We start from the raw sequence: 20,910 nt of genomic DNA on the forward strand, positions 1-20,910 counted from the left end.
GAACTATTTCAAAACAGTTCCACAGATTCCATAATAGTCAAGTATGTTTAAAAGGATGTCATGATCTACTATATCAAATGCACTAGACATGTCGAATTGGAGAATTAAAACTTTGTTGCCTAAGCTTAATTCTCATCTAAGATTGACTACTAATGTAGTAAGAATGGTTTAAGTACTATATGAGGGCCTGAAACCCGATTGATATTTATGTAGAATTAATTGACTGATGCTGAAGATATTCCATTAACTGATGAGTGATTAGCCCCTCCAATGCTTTGACTAATAGAGGTATTGAGGCCACTGGTCTGCAGTTGGAAACAATACTAATACTAATTTGACTATTTTGGGGGATTGGAGTTAAGATTATGCTACCATTGCAAGTAGAGAATATACCCTGAGATAACATTCAAGCTAGACTTGAATGTAGGTGATCAATTAAAACCTTAGGAGTTGGTTTCAAGAGATAATTAGGACAGGAGTCAAGCAAGCATTGTGATTTGGTATTTTTGCAAAGGAAATGATTGACTTGGTCTGATATGATAGATTGAAATGTCGACCGAATTCTATTCATAGATGAGCAAAAGGGTGATTGATTTTGTAAATTAACTATTTGCATAATAATGTACTAGATGCCTTATCTCATTTTCAATGGTCCTGTTTTTGGTCATTAGCTCCAGATACAGACAAACTACCTACAGGAATGCCAGAGGAGTTTTGGAGTGCTTTCTAATGCTAGTTTGGCAACTGTTAATCTTCTTCTTTATGCAGCAATACTTTGCAATTGTATACTTATGGTTGGAAGAGATTTTGGCAATCAGTGTTTGCCCCTCAGTTTGTTATGGGAACTCCTTATTCGCAAGCTGTGGTGATTAGAATTTATTTTTAAAGTAGCAGAGTGACCCATATCAGTCAGGCCTCTGAGGAGAAACCAGAAAAAGAGTGTCCCAAACTGGGAGAGTGATAAGATGGCGACCTGAAGTTCGTATGCCCAACAGCCCAGCTGCCCTCTGAAGTTTCGTATTCTTTACGTAAATTTCCTCTCTGCAATTGCAGTTACCTTAACTGAAAGGAAGGGGACAACCGGCGGTCAGCCGCCGATGGCCAGCGTTTTGTCCCCTGAGCAGCAAGTGCGGGACCGCTGCATGACAAACTGCCCACAGATGAAAGGGTTGGCGAGTCCTTATATTAGCGCCGGCGAAGGAGCATCAACGCTCTTGGATCTGGAAAAAACAACTCCATCGCTCCCGAATTATTCAACCACCATGTCCAAAGGAGTGGAGGAGTGGGTTAGAGGCATATGCTGAAAAGGAGGGCATTTACAGCAGAACCTGAATCGGCGGAACCACTCCTAAACACCTAAGAGAAATCAACTTGGAGTTTTTGGCTCCCGTGGAGGATACATTGAATACCATCTGGAAGGCGCTTCGGAACCTAACGGTGGCAGTAAATAATTTTGTTTCAGATATAATTTTATTAGAGAGTTAAATGGACAATTTAACTGAACCCTTTGAGAGTGAAAAATTGATATAACAAATGATTCTACACGAGCAAGAAGTGGTTATGATTTTGAAAATGATAATAGACCAGACTCTTTGAATAATAAAATGAATATTATTATAGATGATTAATATCGAGATTATTGTTTTTCCCAGAGTTCCGGGTATGAGTCCTAAAGTTTTCCTCAGAAATATTTTCTCAATTATTACTTTAAAAGGAGTGAAGCCTGTGAAAACTGGGATTACTTTCATCAGTGGGATTTGAATTAGAGATTTACGTATATGTCTTGTTAAATAACTTCTGGTTTTTAAAAGAGAAAGAATGTAATCAGATGTATTATTTCTAACTAATATTGGACAATAAGTACGTTTTCAATGAAATGATTTGACTATACACCGTATTAGCCTTGAAGAAGCCAACCAGATGATCAATGTGGAATAATGAATTAGATGAGTAATATCTGGGGATAATCAGGTTAATATCACTTTTTTTTTTTTTCTGTTTACTGTTTAATTGATCTCCTTGTCTTGTTTCACTCTCCCTATTTAGTGGTCTAAGGAAGAGAATAGAATTATCTGACTGAAATAATTCCTATATATTACTTTCTCTGTATTTCTGGCAAGTTGTTTTATCGATTGTAAAAATTTAAATGGTTATAAATAAAAAATTAAAAAAAAAAGTAGCAGAGTGTTTTTAGTCAAGGTATGCAAGTGTCGCTTTTCTCTCTAAATATGGGGACTTTAAGGAGCCTACTTGTTCCTCTTTTGTGATGGATTTGTGACAAGGTGCATGTCATTCTACATTCAAGGATAGTGAGTCTAAGTTGTGTATGCCTATTAGTCATAATAACTTGTTGATTCTGTTTGCAGTTCTATTAGGCAGTTGCAGTTCTCCTTATGAATTGACTTTGATTTGGATGACCTCTTCTTGGGCATTTTATAGTGTACTTAGAGTTAGTAAGACTTTAAAAACTGCTTTGGTAGGAGATGTTCTTGTACTGAAAGAAAAGGTCCTTCTACTTATTAGAGGGTCCAAAATGGATCAGTTGGGAAATGGGGATCACTTGGTGTTGCGAAGTGTAAAAGGTTTGGTTACTTGTCTAGTATAAGCTGCAAAAGATTTTCTGAAATAGAGGCTAGAGAAATGTATTGGTTGGTGCTTGCAGACTTGCATCCTTTAATACGATAACAGTTTGCAGTTGTGTTGAAATCTGATTTGAACGCAGCTGGTTCTGATCCAATATCTTTTGTGACACATTCCCTTAGGACTGAGGTGGCCTCATTTGCAGCAACTCAAGGAATGTCTGTGGTGGCAATTCAAAAGATTGGTAGATGGTACTCAGCTTGGTATATGTCATACATGTGATAGTGATTGTATGTTTGTTTTCTTGATTGGAATTTTCTCTTTAGTTTTAGTTCCAATACTTTTTATGGAAGAAATTGTTGTCTGGATCTGTGGACACTCTTGTATATTCTTGGCCCAGAAATATGTTGAGAATTCACCCTGGGGAATATATTTTGGATTGATTTTGTCTGACGTTTGGATTTATTAGTTGAGACTTCGGGGAATGCTTTGGGACCTGTTACCGTCTCCTGTATTACAGGCATTGGTTTGCTGAGCCTCATTTCTTTGCTGCTGCACTAGACGTAATAATTTATGTAGTTTAAGGGAATAGACTTCATTAGGCAAATGACGAATTATATTTTATGGACAATTTTCTAAGGTGTGTTTAGTATGGTCTAATAGTCCCAGAAGATTATGCCATGGATCATGTAAGTTAATGGCAATTGAGCAACTAAGGAAGTGGGTGAATTCTGAGGTTGCTAAGACGGTGATATCGATGTGTTTTTTAAAAATTGTGCCTAATGAGTTGATAACAGCGGATTGTTCTGGACTTTATCAGTCTGATGAGAACCATCTCTCTGACATTGGTTTGGATATTTTATTGAGTGGTATCAGGGTCACAGCTACTGGTGGGAGCTGAAGACAAAGAAATCATCCCCCCCCCCCCCCCCCCCAGTATTCAGCTCATGGCGGGCAGTGCTGTTAATGTCCGCAGCCGACGTTGAACGTCAATATTCAATGCTGGGTCAGCAATGAATATCCATTTTTAAAATAATAACAGATAGTGCATGCCCAGTTAACTTAATATTCAGAGCTAACCGGCCATTCATTAGTGCATAAAAATAGGACAGCTATTTATGTGGTCTTATTTATGCTCTAACACTGGCTGGCTAGCTCTGAATATTGGGAATATTCACCACCAAAATGCCCCCGGAACACCCCTCGACATAGCTTGCTTGTACTTTGGTGCTAACCGATTATTAACGATAACTGGTTAAGTGCTGCTAAAAATGATTGAATAGCCACCTATAAGCAAGTTGACTGGTCAGTGCTGGCCTTGCCCGTCCAGTTATCTCACTGTGAATATTGGCCAGACTGTCTTCACTTATGGCGGTTGTGAAAGTCTGCCCTTGTGTGTTCCAGACAAATAGTTTTTGCAACTTCCAGAACAGACTGTTCATTTTCCCTTGTGTTACCACTTGAGAATGATTTGAGTGCTGTGTATTAAGTATAAGAGGGCCTTTTCCTGAACAGCTCCTGGAGTCACCACAGGGGTTTCAAATGGTTGAAAGTGATACAGTGGTGGAAATAAGTATTTGATCCCTTGCTGATTTTGTAAGTTTGCCCACTGACAAAGACATGAGCAGCCCATAATTGAAGGGTAGGTTATTGGTAACAGTGAGAGATAGCACATCACAAATTAAATCCGGAAAATCACATTGTGGAAAGTATATGAATTTATTTGCATTCTGCAGAGGGAAATAAGTATTTGATCCCCCACCAACCAGTAAGAGATCTGGCCCCTACAGACCAGGTAGATGCTCCAAATCAACTCGTTACCTGCATGACAGACAGCTGTCGGCAATGGTCACCTGTATGAAAGACACCTGTCTACAGACTCAGTGAATCAGTCAGACTCTAACCTCTACAAAATGGCCAAGAGCAAGGAGCTGTCTAAGGATGTCAGGGACAAGATCATACACCTGCACAAGGCTGGAATGGGCTACAAAACCATCAGTAAGACGCTGGGCGAGAAGGAGACAACTGTTGGTGCCATAGTAAGAAAATGGAAGAAGTACAAAATGACTGTCAATCGACAAAGATCTGGGGCTCCACGCAAAATCTCACCTCGTGGGGTATCCTTGATCATGAGGAAGGTTAGAAATCAGCCTACAACTACAAGGGGGGAACTTGTCAATGATCTCAAGGCAACTGGGACCACTGTCACCACGAAAACCATTGGTAACACATTACGACATAACGGATTGCAATCCTGCAGTGCCCGCAAGGTCCCCCTGCTCCGGAAGGCACATGTGACGGCCCGTCTGAAGTTTGCCAGTGAACACCTGGATGATGCCGAGAGTGATTGGGAGAAGGTGCTGTGGTCAGATGAGACAAAAATTGAGCTCTTTGGCATGAACTCAACTCGCCGTGTTTGGAGGAAGAGAAATGCTGCCTATGACCCAAAGAACACCGTCCCCACTGTCAAGCATGGAGGTGGAAATGTTATGTTTTGGGGGTGTTTCTCTGCTAAGGGCACAGGACTACTTCACCGCATCAATGGGAGAATGGATGGGGCCATGTACCGTACAATTCTGAGTGACAACCTCCTTCCCTCCGCCAGGGCCTTAAAAATGGGTCGTGGCTGGGTCTTCCAGCACGACAATGACCCAAAACATACAGCCAAGGCAACAAAGGAGTGGCTCAGGAAGAAGCACATTAGGGTCATGGAGTGGCCTAGCCAGTCACCAGACCTTAATCCCATTGAAAACTTATGGAGGGAGCTGAAGCTGCGAGTTGCCAAGCGACAGCCCAGAACTCTTAATGATTTAGAGATGATCTGCAAAGAGGAGTGGACCAAAATTCCTCCTGACATGTGTGCAAACCTCATCATCAACTACAGAAGACGTCTGACCGCTGTGCTTGCCAACAAGGGCTTTGCCACCAAGTATTAGGTCTTGTTTGCCAGAGGGATTAAATACTTATTTCCCTCTGCAGAATGCAAATAAATTCATATACTTTCCACAATGTGATTTTCCGGATTTAATTTGTGATGTGCTATCTCTCACTGTTACCAATAACCTACCCTTCAATTATGGGCTGCTCATGTCTTTGTCAGTGGGCAAACTTACAAAATCAGCAAGGGATCAAATACTTATTTCCACCACTGTATATATTGTCATCAGTCAGATTAGGATGTTACCATCTAGTTCAGTGGGTGGTGGATTTATGGCTTTCATATGCAAGGCTGGAAGGGCAATAACTATTGTGATGTGTTTGAGACGTTAAAGTTAATAAAGCTGCTGTCCAGCTGCACCATAACAGTAATTGTATATGTGGTCTGTTTTGGGGTTGGGGAAGGATTGACTGTGAATGGCCCACATTTTAGATGTCCACTTAAATATTCTTATAATTTAAATGTAAGAAACAAATAGAATATTTTAACTAGAAGTAATTATTGGTACATGTTAGTTGAAAAAGAAGCAGCTTTAAATTTTAAGAAGGTAACACTTTCTATAGATGAAAAAGGAGCTATGAAATGAAATTGGATAAGATGTAATTTCACACTTTTAAAAAGCTTTTAGAAATGCATCTGTCTGTTAACGCATTTCTTTGAAATCATTTCTCTCCTTGAGAAAAGGATAAGTTAAGCATGACAAGAGTAGTATCATAAGCAAAAAATGATGTTTGTGTTTATTTGTAGATGTGTTTAATTTTATTATGTATATATTTTTTTGAAATCCACTTAGGTTTTAAGTAGACAATTTTTTAAAATAAATAAATATTAGGAAATGTTACATTACCAAGAATCAGGGCCGCTGAGAGGGGTAGGCAAGGGGGACAAAATTCCCCGGGCCCGGACCTCCATGGTGGGCCCGGCTCCGGGGTCAGGCCACCGGCGCTGCAGTCCCTGGTCTCACCTGCCTGCCCTCGGCTCCGTTGACAGCCCCCCTTCGTCCACCACCAAGCCCCCTGCATTCAAATCGGCAGCGCCTCACCTCCGTATGAAAGCGGCAGATCACCTCCCTTCGGGCCCTCCCTGTGTCCCGCCCTCACGGAAACCGGAAGTTACATCAGACGATGGCGGGACACAGTGAGGGAAGGCCCGAAGGGAGGCGATCTGCCGCTTTCATACAGAGGTGAGGCGCTGCCGATTTAAATGCAGGGGGTCCGGTGGCGGATGGAGGGGGGGCTGTTGACGGGGCGGGGGGTGAGCGGGTGGAGACTTGGGACTGCAGTGCTGGTGGCCTGAGAGCGGGGGGGGGGGGGCGGCAGGGGAGGGAGCTGCCTTGCAGGGCCGCCGAGAGACTGGGCCAGGCCCGGGACAAGGCCATACCCGGGCCCCCCCCCCCGAGGTCACCGCCACTCCCCCTCCACCTGCCCCCCCCCCCCTCCGCCTATCACCGGGCCGAGCCCCTGCATTGAAATCACAGCGCCTCTCACCTCCATGTGAAAGCGCTGCAGGCAGCAGCAGATCGCCTCCCTCCTTCGGGCCTCCTTCCCTCCCTGGGTCCCGCTCTCTTCTGACGTAACTTCCGTGAGAGCGGGACACAGAGAGGGAAGGAAGCCCGAAGGGAGGCGATCTGCTGCTGCCTGCAGTGCTTTCACATAGATGTGAGAGGCGCTGTGATTTCAATGCAGGGGGCCCGGCCCAGTGGCAGACAGTCAACGACGTACAGGGCCAGTCTTAGCAACTGCAAGGAGCTGTGCAGACCAGTTCGCTGGGGCCCACCCACCCCATCCAGCCCCGCTCCAGTATACCAAAAATGACAAAAAACAAATTAGCATACAGATTCTGCATGCAGCACAATACCAGAAAAACAGAACATTGCTATACATTGCAAAATAAGACAGCAGATGTAAATTCTCAAATTGGACATATTCCAAACATTAAAGTGAAAGAAAATGATTTTTTTCTACCTTTGTTGTCTTGTGACTGTTTTTCAGATCATGTTGGTCCCAGTCTCTGATTCTGCTGCTCTCTTTCTGCTCCCTTAACTCCACTTTCAGAGTTTCCTTTCCATTTATTTCTTTACTTTCCTCCTTTCTTCTTCATTTCTTGCCCTACATCCATAGGTAAAAGCTGGGTCCTCCGCGGACTTGACTGGAAGAGGTATAGAGTGGATCCAGCTTTTGCCTATTTTCTCCAGTCATGTGCAGTTTTTCTCCTCTTTTCCCTTTCCCTCATCTCCGTCAGGATGCATCTCCTTCCTCTCTCTTCTCTCTCCTCCATCCATGTCCAGCATTTATCCTGTCTCTCCTCCCCGCCATCCATGTTCGTCTCATGTCCTCTCTTCTCTCCCCTCCATCTATATCCAGCATTTCAACTCTCCCCTCTCCTCCATCTGTAGCCAGAATTTCTCCTCTCCCCTCCATCCATGTGCATCTCCTTCCTGTCTTCCCTCTCTCCCATCCATGTCCAGCAATTCTCCTCTGCCCTCCCCTCCCATCTATGTCCAGTGATTCTCCTTTGTCACATCCTCCCCTCTCATTCACATCCAGTGATTTTCCTCTGTCCCCTGCCCTCTCCTCTCTCTCCCCTCCATCCATGTGCATCTCCTTCCTGTCTTCCCTCTCTTCCATCCATGTCCAGCAATTCTCCTCTGCCCTCCCCTCCCATCTATGTCCAGTGATTCTTCTTTGCCCCATCCTCCCCTCTCATTCACATCCAGTGATTTTCCTCTGTCCCCTGCCCTCTCCTCTCTCTCCCCTCCATCCATGTGCATCTCCTTCCTGTCTTCCCTCACTTCCATCCATGTCCAGCATTTCTCCTACCCTCCCCTCCATCCATAGCAACTATCCTCTCTCCCCTGCCCTCCCTACCCATCCCCTTTGCTCCCTGTCCTCCCTTCCCCTTCATGTCCAATAACTCGCCCCAGGCCCCAACTTACCCCCCCTTTTCAGCCCCCCCCCGAGTTTCAGTTCCCAGCCCCAGCTGTGCCATCAGTTTTCCACCACAGCCCTCCTCTCTTTACAGCCGCCCTGCATTTAAAAAGTTGCAGCGGCGGCGAAAACGCAGGCTCGTCTCTCCTTTAAGCCCTTCCCCTTCTCTCTCAGCGTGCACTGTGCCGCCTTCGCGGAAGCCGGAAATTACATCAGTGCACGCTGAGAGAGAAGGGGAAGGGCTTAAAGGAGAGACGAGCCTGCGTTTTTGCCGCCGCTGCAACTTTTTAAATGCAGGGTGGCTGGAACTTGGAAAGAAGCTGAGCGATGCCAACGATGTGGCAGGGAGCGACAGGAAGTGCCACGGGGCCCCTGGAGGCGCGAGGCCCTGTGCGACCGCTCCTGACGACGGAGGGCGGGTGGGACTTCAGGTGTTATTTGCCATGCCATTTCCAGGAATGTTCAATTTATTCATTGTTGTATTGCCATTTTGTCATTATGGTAGCAAGGGTGTTAAGTGCACACTCTTTCACAAGAGTGCATACAGTTTTTAAAGAATGTACACTCTTTTCCTGATAGAGCACGCATGATGATTCACACTTGCACAATGATCAGATTACACTCTCGGAAAAATAGTGTGCACTATTATTGGTAAATGAAAAAAAAAAAAAATGTGCTTTTCTCTCCTTGTTATCATTTGCCAAAAATAGTACACACTCTTTTTCTGATAGTGTAATCTGATCATTGCGCATGTGTGAATCATCATGCGTGCATAAGCCAGCAGCGCTGAGCATTGGCAGCTCATTGACAGGGTAGCCTCTATTCTTGAACCGCTCAGCCAGGTCCCTCAAATGATATTGAAAACATCCCTCTGAGGCACATAGCCTCTTGATCCTAAGAAATTGGCCAATTCGAATCCCATTCTTTAAGGACTGGAGTGGAAACTCTTATAGTGTAAGAGCGAATTAGAGTCCATAGGTTTCTTAAATACAGATGTTCTGAATGTAGTGGATTCCAAACTGATCTCAATGTCCAGAAAATGAATACTCGTTCCTCCTATTGTTGATGTAAATTGGATTTGGCTATCACAGGCAGGGGTGTGCTGGTAAATTTTTAACAACAGGCTCTCTCTCCAGGCGTAGCCGGCCCTGAATTTTTTTTTTTTTTTTGGGGGGAATACATGCCTCTCTCTCCCCTCCCTTGTGCGGGCACGCTAGGCATACCTTTGCCGAGCCCCACCAGCCAATAAATGGACTGCCATCATTCTCTGCTGCTTGTTTCTGGCTCTGAGCAGCATGATGGAACCTTCTTGCGCTTGCATGAAAAGTCCCAGCCTGATGCTCAGAGTCAGAAACAAGGAGCAGGGAGCAGCAGCAGTCAATTTACTTGGCTGGTGGGGCCAGCATCACTGCCAGCAAAGTAAAAGAGAATTCAGGAGGGGGCCCAAGCCCACATTTTGGGAGTCAGTTGTTAAAGTAGCCATGGGGAGGCCTACTTTAACAACCGGCGCCCAAAATTCTTAAAAACTTAACAAATGGCTCTCGCGAGCCCGTGAGAGCCCGCTCCAGCACACCACTGATCACAGGTATTCAAATAAAGCAAAAATTGTTGTAGTGATTGGTCACTCCCTGACCATAGTAAAAGAACATCGTCTATAAATCTTTTCCAGAGGCAGATATTAGAGAAAAAAAAGTCGAGGAATTTAAAAATGTCTCCTCAAAATCAGCCATGTACAGGCAGGCGATGGTAGGAGATACTGTTGTCCCCATGGCGACTCACTGTGTTTGCAAAAAGTACTTATTCTCAAACCGAAAGTAATTTTGTTGGATCACTGTCTGAGCCATTTGATTAAGGAGAGCCATCTTATCCAGAGAAATATCCAAGTCTTGTAAATGCAGCAATTTAAGAACTTTAAAAAAAAAACCAATTTGTTTTTACAGACTTTTTCCAATGTTTAGATGACTGTGATTGGTAGACTAGGAGGTTCCCTGTTTCACGCTTTGTTTGGACTGCATGTTGAATTTTTATTTGTGCTTTGTATGTTTTTCTTGCTGTAAACTGCTTAGTGTTAAGTGGGCTACACATTTTTAAAATAAAGTCAGGTAGGCACTTTGAATTTTGAACATAAGCTCTACCTTCAAGCACATATTGATCTAGAGTTCATCAGCAATTATAAAAAAGTAGTTCTATCTGATATGTATCGATTTACATTTATTTGTAATTGTTCTTTCAGCAACAAGCTGGACCATCTGTTAGAGCATTCCCAGGCTTTAATGCTTCTACTGATGCTGCCACCCTGGAGAAGGCCATCAAAACTAAAGGTACGAAACACAGTAAACAGTAGCATGGGCAGCAAAACACCTTAAACATATTTCTACCTGCATACGTAAGGTAATATTGGACTATTTTTAAGAGTTTTTTTTTTGAAAGCATATAGTAATGCCATGTAGTGCTACCACGTAAGTATGAGGTATTGACTGTATATAGAACAGTGATGTGAGGTTACAGTGAGTGTGCTTTTCTAGAAAGGACATTTTCCTTTCTAAGTCTACTGGTAGTTTACCCATTTCATCTTAATCTACATAGTTTGTAGGCATAAAACATGGGGAGTAAAGAATGCCAGGATTTCAAAATATTTTAGCATCCAGGGACTGATCAGTAATGACATTCAGTTAACATATTCACAAAATTTGCATGTTCTTTTTGAAACAAAATAAGACACATAACAAAATGAGCTGTTTTATTAAGTAATGATACAACAGAAAACCACTAATGAAATTCCCTTTTATTGCACTGTGGCCCTAATGAAACCTGTGAGGGAAGCAGGGCAGTTTTTTTTTTTAGTCAGTCAGCTACATGAAAGAGGGTCAAGAAACAGGACCAATCACTAGCATACAATTTTTCCCCATTAGACTATGATAGCATTCCTGGATTTATTGTTCACTTGAAAGTGAAACGTTATATAAAGTGGATCAGACATTTTGAGTCACTTGTTGTTTCTTCCTAAAAGAATTTTAGAGTTAGGATAGATGATTAGATAGGAACATTAGAAAGGGATAGTGAATTAGTGTGCTCAGGGCTGACGAGAGACAAAGCCAGGCCCGGGGCAAACACCCCCCCCCCCCCGGACCTGCCCCCTTCTGGGTCTCTCCGGGCGGGCCTGCCCCCACCCCACTGCCGCCCCACTGCTGCCCCCTTACTTGTCCTGCTCCTGTGGACAACAAACTTCCCCAGGGCCCGGCGCTAGTATTACTCTCCTATTCCTGTGTGTGGCAATGCTGCAGAGCAGAGTCCTTCCTTCCTTCCTGCTGCATCCAAAGAGGCTGTTTGGATGCAGCAGGAAGGAAGTATTCTGCTCTGCAGCGCTCCCGTGCACAGGAACAGAAGAATAATACTAGCGCCGGGTGGGCCCCCTTGGATGCCGGGCCCTGGGGAATTTTAACCCCCCCCCCCCCTCCGCCCACCCTTTTGGCAGCCCTGAGTGTGCTTACTAATTCAGGGGACAATGCAGAAAGCTACTGTGGGTGACAGCACATGGTTAATGAGAGATTAACAATTTAAGAGCTGCTCAATGCAAGGAAAGCTTTTGTGCTGAAGCAAAATCTCATGTTAGGCACCAGTGCACAATTCATGTAAATAAATGGAAGAGAGGCTATTAGCTATTCTGCCTCAATGCAGAGCTGATTTTAAAGCAAACACTGTGAAAATTAGTATTGGAACAGAAAGATCAATAGCCCATCTCCAGGTCCCTCCAAAAGCTGTCAGCTAGGTGATGGTTGCAGGGCAGAATGACACTCTCAGAGCCTTTGAGGAGGGGTGGGGGACAATGGTCCCTCTAAGCTGAGTAGGAGTCCTCCAACCATATTCCTGCAAATGGGGGTGGTGCTTCAATGTTGTGTTTTCAATTACTAGGAACAGGCAGGTTCCCTGGAGTCCTGCAGACCTTGCCTTTACCTCACTATTGAAAATGTGATACTGAAACAGCACCCCCACTGGCAGGAAAGTAGATAAAAGACTCCTGCTCAGCTTAGAGCAGGGGTGGGCAACTTTGGTCCTCAAGGACTGCAACCTAGTCGAGTTTGCAGGATTTTCCCAATGAATATGTATGAGGTCTACTTGCATGTACTGCCTCCATTGTATGCAAATAGATCTTTGGAATATTCATTGGGGAAATCTTAAAAACCCAACTGCGTTGCAGCCCTCAAGGACTAAGGTTACTCACCCCTGACTTAGAGTGAGCATTGGTGGTGGAGGGTATTGCCCCTATTGCTGATACTTTCCTCTGAACCATTGTGAGCAGGAAAGCTGTGAATAAATGAAAAACATGGTAGCATTTACAGATTGAGAAACATTTAGGTGCTCATTTTCAAAGCACAGAGAATTACAAAGTTATGTGAGTAACCTATGTAACTTTGTAAGTCTATGCAGGGCCACCGAGAGGGGGGGCAGAGGGGACAAAATTCCCTGGGCCCGGGGTCTCTGTCCTTCTCCCGCTCCCAGGCTGCCGGCACTGCAGCCCTCCCTCACTGTGCCCTGCCCTCGTGGAAACAGGAAGTTACATCAGACGAGGGCGGGACACAGTGAGGGAAGGCCCGAAGGGAGGCGATCTGCTGCTTTCACACAGAGGTGAGGCGCTGCCGATTTGAATGCAGGGGGTCCGGTGGCAGACGCTGGAGGTGGGCGGGGGGGGGGGGGGGGCGGCAGTGGCGGCCTTGCCCCAGGCCCGGCTCAGTCTCTCGGCGGCCCTGAGTCTACGTGCTTTGAAAATGAGCCTCTTAATTTTCTGTTTTGACAGAAGTTAGCCTTTCTTAAAAGCAGTTTGTATTGTTTTGTAAATTTCTAAGACATTGCATTTATAAGGCAAATATTACTGTAGGATTTCTGTCTACGTGGTCATGCTGCTTTTTCTGTATTAGTTCCTATGGAACATGGCCAAGTGTTTGAGAACCTGTTTAAATGAAGCCAAGACGGTATTGAAGTATGGTCATGTGTTTGACTTCCTGGCCACACTTTGTACTTGTATTCTGAAAACAATAATTTCTGAGCATATTCTGTGCATGTTCTTAGGCCTGTTCCAGATGTTCATGTCAGCAGAGTGACTTTGCACGTCTTTTGAGGTGTTAATAAAGTTCCTGTGTATTCTAATAAAGATAATAATGTATTACCTACTGGAGAGAAGGGGATAGTTTAAAACCCTGAATAAAGGGTTCATTTCTTCGAAGGTATAAATAAACATGTGGTTAAAGGTGAGCCTGTTGATGTAGTGTATCAGGATTTTCAGAAAGTTTTTGACAAAGTTCCTCATTAGAGACTCCTGAGGAAATTAAAAAGTCATGGGATGGGAGGCAATGTCCTTCTGTGGATTAGGAATTGGTTATTGGACAGAAAACAGAGGGTAGAGTTCAATGGCCATTTTTCTCAATGGATTAGGGTGAACAGTGGAGTGCCGCAGGGATCAGTACTGGGACCAGTGCTATTTAACATATTTATAAATGATCTGGAAAACAAAATGATGAGCGAGGTGATTAACTTTGCAGGTGACACAAAACTATTCAAAGTTGTCAAAACACATGTGGATTATAAAAAATTGCAGGAAGACCTTAGGAAACTGGGAGACTGGGCATCCAAATGGCAGATGAAATTTAATGTGGACAAATGGCACAAGTAGGTGCACAGTATTCTAAAGATGATCATTTCTTTGTAACAGTAATGAATGACCAGAAACAGGAATGTGGTTCATCTGTACCTACAATTACGACAGTCTTTGGTTATTGCTCATTCTTTTAAGTTGGCAGGCTGGCAGGTTGGGAAAGATATGTTGAAAGGGTAGTGGAAGAAGCTTGAAGAAAGGATGAAAATAAAGACAAACGGTAACAGAAGATGAGTATCTAAATATAAGTTGTATTAAGGGAGTCTTGGAACACATTACCTTCTATCAGTGTAGGTGTGTCTTTGTATATTGAGGGGGATAAGTCTGGACTCACATATCAGACGTATGTGTTAGGCGGGGAGAGTCTGATAGGTACGGACGGGGAGAGTGATCTTGGGTGATAGTATCTGAGGACCTGAAGGCAACGAAACAGTGTGACAAGGCGGTGGCCGTAGCTAGAAGGTTGTTAGGCTGTATAGAGAGAGGTGTGACCAGCAGAAGAAAAGAGGTTTTAATACCCCTGTATAAGACATTGGTGAGGCCCCATCTGGAGTATTGTGTTCAGTTTTGGAGGCTGTATCTTGTGAAGGATGTTAAAAAAATGGAAGTGGTGCAAAGAAAAGCTACGGGAATGGTATGGGATTTGCGTTACAAGACGTATGAGGAGAGACTTGTTGACCTGAACATGTATACCCTGGAGGAAAGGAGGAACAGGGGTGATATGATACAGACGTTCAAATATTTGAAAGGTATGAATCCGCAAACGAACCTTTTCCGGAGAGGGGAAGGCGGTAGAACGAGAGGACATGAAATGAGATTGAAGGGGGGCAGACTCAAGAAAAATGTCAGGAAGTATTTTTTCACGGAGAGAGTGGTGGATGCTTGGAATGCCCTCCCGCGGGAGGTGGTGGAGAGGAAAACGGTAACGGAATTCAAACATGCGTGGGATAAACATAAAGGAAGGGATCCCCAGAAGCTTAGCCGGTGGTGGGAGGCAGGGCTGGTGGTTGGGATGTGGGGATAGTGCTGGACAGACTTATACAGTCTGTGCCAGAGCCGGTGGTAGGAGGCGGGGCTGGTGGTTGGGAGGCGGGGATAGTGCTGGGCAGACTTATACGGTCTGTGCCCTGAAAAAGACAGGTACAAATCAAGGTAAGGTATACACAAAAAATGGCACATGTGAGTTTATCTTGTTGGGAAGACTGGGTGGACCGTGCAGGTCTTTTTCTGCCGTCATCTACTATGTTACTATATATTTAATATATGGCTAATTACAAAATTTCTAAGCAGTTTACATGAAATTAATAATTAAAATCAGGGATTAAAAAAAGAAAAGCACAGATGGAGGCCTAGATTAAACATTTAAAATATGAGGACAGGGGCATGAAAGAATTACTTTAAACCACACAAGGAAGGGGAAGAAGCAACAACAAAAGCCTAACTAGAAGCATAATGCAAGAGACAGATTGCAACAGTCAGAAGACCAATGGTAAAAAGAGTTGGATAACAAAGGGAAAAGTGCTGACGGTATGGTGAAATCTGTTTATTATTAAAGACATAAAACCAGACACCCACATTTCAGTCTGCATCAGAGTTCTAATAGTGTGTCTGTAAAACAAATATAAATATATGAATACAAAATCTTAAGTGACAAATAATGCCATACTGCATAACAGATCCAACCAGATTTAGTTAAACATCTAAATTATGACATTCACATAACAGACAACTAATGAGAGAATATAATAAATGAAAACAACATATATATGGCATTCTCATTTAGTACAATTAAAATGAATCTGTACTGAGATCAATCCAGTTGAATTATAATATAGCTGCCCATGAAGCATATAACTACAGTCAACAAATAAATGAGTATGTTGAAAAATGATAATTATTTCCTTGTGCTATGTGGTAGCGTAGGTGGCAGCTGAGCCAGGAGCCTTCTCAGATACAGGCACTCAGAGAGGTGAAAGTGAAACACAAACATATTATTTGTATATGCAAGTGGGTGAAGCCTGTTTCTCTTCACACACTAGATAAAGTAAACACAAAAGTTTGTTTAAGTTGAAGTAATCTTCCTTCAGCCCTGTCCTTGTACTAGGCTATGTACTAGGCTATGCCTTAAAAGTTAAACTAGACCGTGTCTTCCCAATTCACAATTAGCCAAACACAAGTATTAGAACTTTTCAAGGTCAAGGGAAAAATCCTCTACCTTATCAGTCTTCTGTTACATTATACAAAGATCATGGAGGTATAGGAGGAAGATAGCTCCTGCCTTCCCTGGAGCCCCTCTTCGGACACTGCAATCCCATTTTGGAACACCATTGCAGCATCTCTTACTCCTAACTCAGAGCTTCCCTCTTCTGTTCCCACTGTGAGGTTTTAACTTTCTGTGACTGGGCCACACCCTCTGACTAAGTCAACTATCTCTGCTCCATTAATGTGCCTCTGCCCCTGTGAGGGAGTGCATTTAAGAACACCCAGGTTTATTCCAGGCATTCCATTGACATACCACAATCAGTAATCAACGGAATCATTAGGAATGCATTCTTTCTCCAGTTCTCTTGGAGTCAGACAGCAGAGCTGCCAGAACTTCCCAAGATTCCTTCATTTCCCTCAGTTGTATGCCATTTGGCCCTATAGCTTTCTACATCTTTAGTATAGCTAGCTTCTGACAAACACAGTCCTCTGAAAATTGTTCAAAGTCTGTCACACTTTCATTTTTGTTTGCGTTTGTCTTCTGCGGTCCTACTTCTGGTCCTTCATTTGTGATCACAGAAAAGAAATATTTGTAAAGCAATTCTGCCTTATCCTTATCAATTTCTATATATTCCTCCCCTTTACCCTTGAGTCTCACAATGCCACTTTTGCAATCCCTCCATATGTAAAAAAAATTTCTTGATTCCCCCCCCCCCCCCCCCCCCCATTTTACCATATTGGATATTGGCTACTGCTGCTGTCTTCATCTTTCTATGATCTCACATAGTTTATATAGCCTAAAATCTTTTTCTTTACCTTTTCAGCTAATACTTTTGAGAACCAAAGCGGCCTCCCTTTTCTCTTACTTTTGTTTACTTTCCTTATAAAAGGTTTTGTTGCCCTTAAAATAACGTCTTTCAGTTTTGCCCACTGCTTTCTAGCTTTTTCCAGACGTTCTTATCCAGCTAGCTACTCCTTGAGGTATTCCTCCATCTCAACAGTTAGGTATTTTGAAGTATAGAACCTTCACTTTTCAATGAATCCTCTATACGCCTGTCTTAATATTAAACCACGCCTTCCAGTGATCATTAGATGCCAGATGATCTCCCACTATAACATCACTAACACTCTCCCCATTCATAAGCCCTAAGTCCAGCATAGTCCTATCCCCTGTGTGTTTCATTAACAATCCTATTTGGTGCTTAAACATTGGCACCCACTTTATACTTTAGAATATCCCCCCCTCCCCCCAGTGCAATTAGGTTTTGCAGTTACTGCATGTACATTGCCAATATTATGCACAGTAACTGCAAAATCTCTACTGTTGGGTGTTGTTCCTTTCCCAGTGGTTTTGGACGGCTGCTTTGCAATTAAGGCAGAGAAAAAGTCACTACTGCATGATAATTGCACAGTTGATGACATGAGATACAGATAGCTGCATCTTTCCAGATGATGTTAATTGCTCTGTATTATCTGCTGTGTTAACAGTAAACATGCAGTAAGGTGTGGTTCCTAACCCTCCCCTGCACCAAAAAGGCATTTTCTGCCATTGCTGTTAAACATGGGAACTAATGCAGGCTAACAGTTAATGTTTTCATGCTAATTATTAGTGCATCAGGAGCTGCTAGCCTGTGGTAATCCCCATGTTAAACAGCTAATACAGGTTAGTAAATAGGCCTTTTAGAAAAAGTGGAGAATAATGGTGACTTTTGGGGTATTTCTCCTGTCTCAATGTAAGATTCCTCCCCCCATCACTACCTTTTGATACGGCCTCATTGAAAAGGATTCAAATCATGATTCATATAACCACCCCTCAAATCCCTAACACCTCAAACAATTCCAAGATAAAAATATATTTTTTAAATGTCAAAACACTGTCATAAGGTGAAAGATTAGAAAACGAACTCCTTCGCCCATACACTTAGAGTGACTTTTCATTCTTTCTTTCCGTTCTCCTTCTTTTAATGTACATTTGATTATTTTCTTTCTACAGAGCTGCAAACATTATTCTTTTATAGAATCATTCTAAAATTAATCCACAAAACTGTTGTTTCCTGGGACAGGAAATTTGGACAGTTCAATGTTTGAGTATGTGGAAATAATCCAGAGAACCAAACTGATGGCATCATTTGCACAAGCTTAGTTCATAAGATAATTTAAGAATATTTTATTCGCTCATATGATTAAAAAGAGGTTCCAGTAGAATACATTCAGGTGTAAGGTCAGATTTTGGTGGATAAATAACCAAGGTTTTTTTTTTGTGATAACCATTTTTTTCTAGGTGACAGGCCTTAAGTAGAAAGAAGGAAGAATCATGCTACATTTACAATTTCATGAGATTAAATATAAGTTATGAAGGCATCTCTTACACCACAACAGAAATGACAAACACAGTTATGTAGGCTGCATTTTTAACTCACAAATTTATCTCATACATATTCATTGTGCTAATCTTGAAAATTTGATTGGCTCAGCGTCCTCAAGAAGAGGGTTGAAGAGTTCTCTTCAAGAACTTAGGTAAAGTGGAGCGTAATTGTCAACAAATTGCATTCTATTTGTTACTTGCAGCAGGTGACATTGTAGTGCTATTGTAGTGCCATGTTTATCTTTGCTTTATAGCTGTAGAAAATACTTAAAAAAAAAAAAAAAAAAGGCTATGGGTCTGATATTCAGCAGCACATCAGGACAGGAGCATCTCTCACCCAGATATCTACCATTCATTGGGGTCATTCCCAAATTTTCTGGATAATGCCACTGAAAATCATCACTGATTGCCTTGGCATTATCTTCATAGTTCCAGGGGCGATCTAAGGTAGAGCCTGGGCAGAGCTACAGAGTATCTAGATACTACCAAATCAGGGGTGTAGCCAGACTTCGGTGGGAGGGGGGTCCAGAGCCTGAGGTGAGGGGGTACATTTTAGCCCCTCCCCCCGGTGCCGCCGACCCGACACTGCCAACCCTCCCCCGCTGCCGCCATCAGGTACCTTTGCTGGCAGGGGTTGGAGACTCCTGCCAGCAAAGGTACCTGATGGCGATGACGGCGGGTTGGCGGCGGGAGGGGGGGTCAAAGGGGTTGGCGGCGGGGGGGGGGGGGGCCAGGGCCAAATCCATGGGGGCCCATGCATCCGTGGCCCCACGTAGCTATGCCTCTGCTACCAATGTTCAGCACTGGTAGCTGCAAAGTTATCTGGTTAACTTAGGAATGGCTTTTTTTCTGTCCTAACTAAAACAGGTAACTTTCCCTTTACCAGTGTTGTATATTGCTGGTCCCCAGGTAACTTCCAGCGGGTGGTCTATATCTAGATATTCAGTGCGGGTATCCAGATACCGACCAACGCTGAATATCCAGTATGTTTAAACACCAAGGTTGGCATTTTAAAGCAACACCAACTATGAAGTTTAAATATTGGGGTATGTTTTGACATTACAACTCAGTTGGAACCAAAATTGGGAACCAGAGGCCTTCATTTTCTATCAGAAGGGGATTTATTCTTTTATTTTAGATCCCTCTCCAACCTACTTTAATCCAGACAGTGCCATGGGCCAAGGCACTCCCCAAATCCTGCCATCCTCGATTTTAAACCCAGCCACCAGGTGTCACTGTTGAGTGATGACTAGGTTGCACTATTGAGCAATGACTAGGACTCCTCCCTCTGTCCCCTACCTTAGGGGGTCTTTTACTAAAGCTTAGCTCGAATTATCTGCAGCAGAGCTCATAGGAATAACATGGGCCCTGCTGCAGATAACTCAAGTTAAACTTTAGTAAAAGACCCCCTTAAGCTGTAAGTGCTTCTCATGGGCATCAGCTCTAGCAAACTCTTTCAGTATATCCAGTGAGCTGAAGACTAAAACTGGGACTGGAACCAGGGCTCTCCATTAAGCAGTTCTCAGCACTGCCAGTAAACCACAAAGCTAGCTCCAAATGCATTATTTTTTCAATACATGAACTTGTTCAATTCATTTGAATTTCTTCTTGAGAAATAAACAAAACGGCAACTTAAAAAAAATAGAAGAACCTGCATGGGAAAGAGCAGTTTTTGAGCTAGTAAAAGCTGAAAACGGAACTTGAACACTAGTAAAATTTTGTCTTTTAGGTGTGGATGAAGCAACTATCATAGACATCTTGACAAAAAGAACCAATGCACAACGTCAGCAGTGCAAGGCGGCATACCAGCATGCCTATGGGAAGGTAAATATAAACCTGCCCTTCCCAGAAGGAATGAGAAACACACAAAGAATGCTTTGTTTTTGTCTAATTTATTTGTAGCAGACCACACTGTTTTTATATTCACTTGAATATGAAGCTACATAATCCTACGTAATTGGGTTGTAGAAGCAATGGACATTCTTTCAAAGGCCTTATGCTTTGACAGTTCCTTTAGAGTGAGGTCAGTTTTCAAGGGCCTGATATTCTGTGCCATTTAACTGGCCAGGAATGGCTCTTGGTCAGTTTAATAGCGCATCACTGGCTAACCGCTAATATTCAACATGAGATAGCTGGTTATCTCTGCTGAATATTAAAGCTTAGTTGGCTAGCTACTAACCAACTATGTTGCGCGACTTGGTCAGTTAAGCGCAAATATTCAGCACTAACCAGTTAAGTTTAGCAGTTA

The 20,910-nt window shown here is 43.2% G+C and overlaps 1 protein-coding gene across 1 annotated transcript in view; it reads left to right on the forward strand.

Annotated features, from left to right (window-relative positions):
• Positions 1-20,910, forward strand: part of LOC115463407 (annexin A1-like) — a 72,934-nt gene that overhangs the window by 12,204 nt on the left and 39,820 nt on the right. Inside the window, exons 3-4 of the mRNA XM_030193871.1 lie at positions 10,679-10,766; positions 20,392-20,486. Coding sequence (XP_030049731.1) covers positions 10,679-10,766; positions 20,392-20,486 — 183 coding nt within the window. The remainder of the gene's footprint in view (positions 1-10,678; positions 10,767-20,391; positions 20,487-20,910) is intronic.

This window comes from Microcaecilia unicolor, chromosome 2, assembly GCF_901765095.1.
Source record: "Microcaecilia unicolor chromosome 2, aMicUni1.1, whole genome shotgun sequence".
NCBI lineage: Eukaryota > Metazoa > Chordata > Amphibia > Gymnophiona > Siphonopidae > Microcaecilia > Microcaecilia unicolor.